Source organism: Myodes glareolus, chromosome 27 (assembly GCF_982192425.1).
Source record: "Myodes glareolus chromosome 27, mMyoGla1.1, whole genome shotgun sequence".
Classification (NCBI taxonomy): domain Eukaryota; kingdom Metazoa; phylum Chordata; class Mammalia; order Rodentia; family Cricetidae; genus Myodes; species Myodes glareolus.
The window spans coordinates 35265559-35271558 of NC_142052.1; the positions used below are offsets into that span (position 1 = coordinate 35265559).

Below are 6000 nucleotides of genomic sequence, written 5' to 3' on the forward strand. Positions count from 1 at the left end.
TGGGAGGACGTCTGAAGGGCCAGCGGTAGAGAAGTCTGCCAGAAGCAAGGCAAAGTGGCTCTGGCCCAAGTCACTCACTTACTAAGCCTCGAGTGGGCCAGACCTTCCTGGAGTATCTTCACCTGGACCCACCAGCTTAAGATTCAGCTGATCGCTAAAATTTCTCGGAGCTTAATGAGCTGCTGTAGGTCACTATTCTGAAAATGAAGCCCCTTTCCTTTGGTCTCAATATCAGCGGCTTTTAGTGAAACAAAGTTTAACAGCATGACGTTTAAACCTGAAAACTTTTGTGCGTTTATAAAAATGAATTGAACGCCGGGCGGTGGTGGCGCACGCCTTTAATCCCCAGCACTCGGGAGGCAGAGGCAGGCGGATCTCTGTGAGTTCGAGACCAGCCTGGTCTACAAGAGCTAGTTCCAGGACAGGCTCCAAAGCTACAGAGAAACCCTGTCGCAGGAAAAAAAAAATGAATTGAAATAGTACTGATTTATGTTTTATGAGCGTTAGCCACATAAAGAGAGTCCCTCTGTCCCTGTAATTTCTCTAAACGCCAGTGAGTGTGTGCTGAGCAGCATCTGCTGAGCGGAAGGACGGGAGAGGCTTGAAGGAAGCACAGAGACCCTTCCAGAAACACACAACGCCGGTTCGTACCTGAAGATTGCGCTTGCTTTTCCGTATGTTATGCTGCAACAGGAAGTTGTTCTCTAGAGAGAAGCGGCTGTACTGGTCATCCAGCTGGGAAAGGAGGTCGTGGAAGCGGATGGTGGCAAAGGAATCGTCATTGGCAGCGTGCTCCCTAGGAGATCGGCATTTACAGCTCCTTCCAGACACTACTCACAACACACGCACCGAGACAGCGTGCCTGTTCTATTGGGAGCTCACCAAATCCAGCTGGACCGGGACTGAGCGAGCCTGCGATCAAACCGGCCTCTCTGAATGTGGCTGACAATAGGGGCTGACTGAGAAGCCATCGGCACCAGGACTTGTTTCTACTGCATGTACTGGCTTTTTGGGACCCTAGTCCGTTTGGATGCACACCTTCCTAGGCCTGGATGGAGGGGGGAGGGCCTTGAACTTCCCACAAGGCAGGATACCCAGCCCTCTCTTAAAATTGGAGGGGGGGGGAGGGCGAGTGGGGGAGCAGGAGGGGAATGGGAGGAGGGGAGGAAGTGGAAATTTTTGAATGGAAAACTAAAAATAAAAAAATAAAAAAATAAATAAAAGAAATGTTGCTTCCCTTCCGGACATTATCAGAAGATAATGCGTTTCTTAGGCTTATTGTTTTTCTTCTTGCTTTTATTAGCAATTTGCATAGTGTTATTACCATACTATTAGCGTATTATTGCATAGTCTTATTAGTATTACTAGCAACTTACGTAGTATTTCTATCACACACAACTGACGAAAAATTATAGAAAGCATCAGAGATTGTACAGAAAAACTATTCGTGGTGTTTATCCTCAGACAGAAAAAAAAAAAAACAACAGGGGCCTGGACTTTCTACATCAAATACTTTCAAAATGTTTAGAATTTTTGCCATTAGCAAATACTGTGTTTAAGACTGGGAAGTACTTAAGGACTCATGAATTTGGTTTTATGGCTATTGGGGAGATTCATTTTCTGTAAACACAGCTCCCAGGACTTACTTCATCGACAGATATCTTTAAACACACTCCGTTCCCTAGCCGGGGTGGGGTTTTGCTTACCAGTCTTGCTTTTCTAGCCACTGGGCCAGGTACTGTCTGATTTCCATGGGAAAGCTGTCATCGTAGAGCTGGTGAACCTGCTCCAGGAACTTGGAGTCCAGCTGCTGAAGTTCGTACCACTGAGACATCGTCTGCAGGGAGAGCACACGTGTGAACAGGCAGCTCCGGCTCCAGGCGGAGCCGCTAAAGCACCGGCTCTCACCCTTCCTAACGCGGAGACCCTTTAAGACAGCCGTTCCTGCGGTGGCGATCCCCAAGCGTATAATTATTTTCATTGGTACCTTCTAACTGTCCTTTTGCTATGCGATGAATCGTAATGCACATATGCTTTGGAGATAGAGGTTTCCTGACAATCACTACTCTGCCCTGTCAGTCTCTGGAAAGCGTGACCGGAATGGTATCTATATTTAATATTCATTTTATTGAATTTTGGAATCATTTTTTTTCTTCTGCAGAAAACATATCCCCAGGTCTTTACTCAAAGGTCGGCGCAGCCTACACTAGCCATCTTGCTTCAGGGGTAGCCACCCTCCCTGGAAAACACTACCCCTCCGCTCGATAGATTTTTCTGCAGAGCACTCGTTTCTCACCCAGACCCATCCCATATTTTCCTTTGTGCTTCATTACCTTTTCTGTTAAAGAAAAGGACAGGGAACAAGGTCTGGTAACCTGGGAATCCAATAAGTATTTACAAAGGAAGGTCTACTTTTTCTCAAACAAGTAGAAAACATTCTTAGAATGAAGATATCGCAAGCCCTTCCTAAAACTTTCCTACTAAGTACAGTCCATTTTAAAGCATGCATTTTATTTCAAGATTATTATGTTTTATTTATTGCATGCGTTGCCCCACATTGTGAGTGGAAGTCGGAGGTCAGCCTGCAGGGGCTGGCTCTTTCCTTCCACTATGTAGGTCCTCCGGCTTGGTACCAAGAGCTTTAACCAATGTACCATCACCTCTCTGATTTAAGTTGATACTTTATATTTATGACTGACACAGTAAAATGTTCTTATTCAACAAATTTGAAAAGAGATACATTTCTCTCGTTTCCACGGCAAACAACAGACATGGCACAAAGAAATCTTAAATCTCAATAATGACATTTTGTGTGTATGTGCTGGCAGACCCATGTAGCGAGGTCAAAGGATATCAGGATAACAGCCTCAATCGTTTCTCTGATTTAGTTTCTGAGACCAGAACTCTGCCCGTTTTGGTTAGAATAGCTCCCCGGCAAGCCCTGTGCTCCCCAGCACCGAAGACACAGCTGCACATCATCACACCTGCCTTTGTCTATAAGTGTGTGTATGGGGGTGCTGGTGACCCAAACTCGGGTCCTCACACACACACACAGCCGAACCATGCGCGGTGAGTCATCTCCACAGACGAAACAACAGCCAGGCCTGGCTCACCAAACCTGAGATCACGGCACTTGGAAAAGCCGAGCCAAGAAGGCCGTGAGTTCAAGGTCAGCCTGAGCTGCGTGCTAGAGTGCAAGCCTAGCCTGCAAGGTTATGCAGTGAGTCACCGTGCCAGAACAAAACAACATTGCTAAACGTCACTCGAAGAGATAAAGTAGAGAAATAGGAAGCATTACGACAATCCCTCATTTACGGAACTCTTAAGAACACATTCTGTAGGGCCATCCTACAGATGTAACACGTCTGTACAGATGTGTCACGTAACATCTACATACATCTACAGATGTATCACGTAACAGGACATACACCGGTGCACACGGGCATCACGACATGCAAATCTAGTCCTGCCAGACCTCTGGGGAAGGTCTGTATCCGGTGGGGTCTGGAGGTGTGTAAATATGCAGACATGTTTTCGAACACTCGTGGGCAGGAATGAAGTCATCCTGCTGCACAAAAAGGACTACAAAGCTAGCTGCCATTTCAAATACTAATAAAAAGAACTCCGGCCCACCCACCATGTGGCACGTCTGTGGAGCAAAGTGATATTTTACATCTGGTTTACCTCTGTTGATGTCCAAATCAGTCCTCCCCTGCCCCATTAGGGACATGCCTAAAGCAACTAGGAGGGGCTGTCAGGCCATGGCGTCTGTGTAAGCTCTTATTAGTCAAGTGCTCAGACAACCTATTTACCCCTCCGTGCAGGAGCTTCTTGGGACTGTGTGTGCTAAACACACATAGCACTGGATACAAACCTGTGCATCTAGAGACGCATCCTGACAAACCCAGAACCAAGTTCATATTCTCAAGAAACCTGAGACTGGCAAGACTCTCAATCGCCTGGCTCTAACAGAGTTTGGGGGCGACTCCTTCCTCTCCAGCCTTAGGCTCAGCTGTCTCCGTGCCCCCAGCAAACATTCTACCCTCCCAGTCTAGACTGTGATGCACAGACTGGACCACGCTGCTGCCAACAAGGTCTGTATAAATGACCCTTCTTCCTATCTGTCCCGCCTACATCTGCTTGCCCTCTGATTACAGCGTCAGCTCCAATCTTCCCTGTGAAGTGTATGACTGTCTCCCACGGTATTGTAAGCATCAATACAATGCTCCCCAGCGCCTCGGAGGGGGTACATTTTGGTATTAGCATCCTCTGGACCCGGAACAGTCCCGGTATTTGGCCTAAATCATAAGCGTTACTGAGCAGAGAACAGTGTGTCCTACTGAAACCTGGGATGTTTCAGAAGGCTTTGGGCAGCAACAGGCAAACCCCATGATGATCCTACAAGTTTGAGTCTGGCATCCTCACTAAGCAATCAGGGCTCAAGACGTTTTGCCCAGATAAAAACAATTTTCACCCACCTGTACACTTACTACTCCGTGGAAGCCCGGGAGTTATTATTAAATAATAATTACAATATTAGTGGTTCTGCAGTAACTAAATATCACTTTTACGTTCCAGAAAGCTGCTTACGGGCTGCTACATACTGAGATTCCAAATGCATTCACTTCCACGAACACTTACTGGACTGTGAAGAACACTTACTCAACTGTCTCCGGGAGCAGGCTGGGATTCAAACACAAGCAACCACCAAACTCAGCAAATTAGGTGCCCGTTGCGCGCAGTGCACGGGGTGGCAGCGGCTCTGGAGATGGGACAGAGCTGATACAACTGCGGAAAGAAGAAAACGGAAAGTTTTTCCGGTGAGGCGAGCAAGGGTTAAGTGGGAAAGTGCAGAGTCTTCCGGGAGACACATCTATTGCACAAGTCTATTGCTATTTGCCCAACCGTGTGGACGGCCAGGGTAAGGGCGCCAAGCAGAGCCGTGAGCTAGGCAGAGGGTCCCCCGTGATGAGCGATGTCAGGTTACCTGCAGGCAGCGGACCCCGCACCTGGAGGGGCGCCCCACTCCGCCCTCACCCGCACCCACACCCGGCGCTCACTCACTGCACACGGGTGCCCGAGTCGGGGCAGATCTCCCAGCGCCGCTCAGCTGCGTCCCAAGAGGGTCTGAGGGGCGCGGTTCCCGCGTCGCCAGACGCCTCGACAGACTCAGCGCTGCGGGGAAAACGAAAGCACCGGGCTGGGGAAAAGGCCCAGGGCGCCCCGCCTCTTACCGCACTAGCCAATCAGCGGCGGGATTTAGCCGGCTGTTCCGCGAGCGCGCCACCTCCCCGCCGCGCGCGGTGTGGCTGCCGCTTGGTCTTCCTGTCCCCCGTCTCCCCACCCCCGGGTAGGAAATCTGGGGCTCCGCTACGCGGTGCAAACCGCAGACTGGAGGTTCTGTTTACAAGTTTGGAGAACAACGACAAGGAATAGTCTCGGAGACCCTGCATTAAGTAGCCGCCTCGCCGAGAAGGCAGAGTTGGGGACTGACGACTACCTGCCATGTTTCTAAAGCCAGAGGACTTCCGCTTTACTTACCCGTTTAAAAACCTTCAACACAGGGACTTAACTTTAACTCAGCAGTTAAGACAGCTTGCCCTTGCAGGGGACAGACGTTGGATCCCTGGTGCCCACATGGAGTTTCCAGAAGATCTGGTGCCCTCTTCTGACCTCTATAGGCGCCGAGCATGCAGGTGGTGTACATGCATACATGCGAGCAAAACACATGAAATAAAATGAATAAATCTAATTAGGAAGTTTAAGAAAACCATAGCCGGGTGGTGGTGGCGCACGCCTTTAATCCCAGCACTTGGGAGGCAGTGCCAGGCGGATCTCTGTAAATTCGAGGCTAGCCTGGTCTACAAGAGCTAGCTCCAGTACAGACTCTAATAAAACTACAGAGAAACCCTGTCTCGAAAAACCAAAAAAAAAATTAAAAAAAAAGCTTTAACACAATTGACACCTCCATTGTTGAAACTTTCCTCCCTTACTCATTAT

General features: G+C 48.8%; 1 protein-coding gene across 3 annotated transcripts in view; it reads right to left on the minus strand.

The window, feature by feature from the left end:
- The window catches only part of Stat1 (signal transducer and activator of transcription 1), a 38982-nt gene extending 33807 nt beyond the window's left edge, over positions 1–5175 (minus strand). For 2 of the 3 annotated variants that reach the window (XM_085684107.2, XM_085684109.2), the window contains exons 1-4: positions 5065–5175; positions 4663–4788; positions 1707–1837; positions 652–796 (exon numbers count right to left, since the gene is read on the minus strand). In XM_085684107.2, coding sequence (XP_085540233.1) covers positions 652–796; positions 1707–1834 — 273 coding nt within the window. In that variant the 5' untranslated portion in view covers positions 1835–1837; positions 4663–4788; positions 5065–5175. Of the gene's footprint in view, positions 1–651; positions 797–1706; positions 1838–4662; positions 4789–5060 lie in introns of all 3 variants that reach the window. The other variant, XM_085684108.2, reaches the window with a different exon arrangement.
- Positions 5176–6000: the final 825 nt, after the last annotated feature.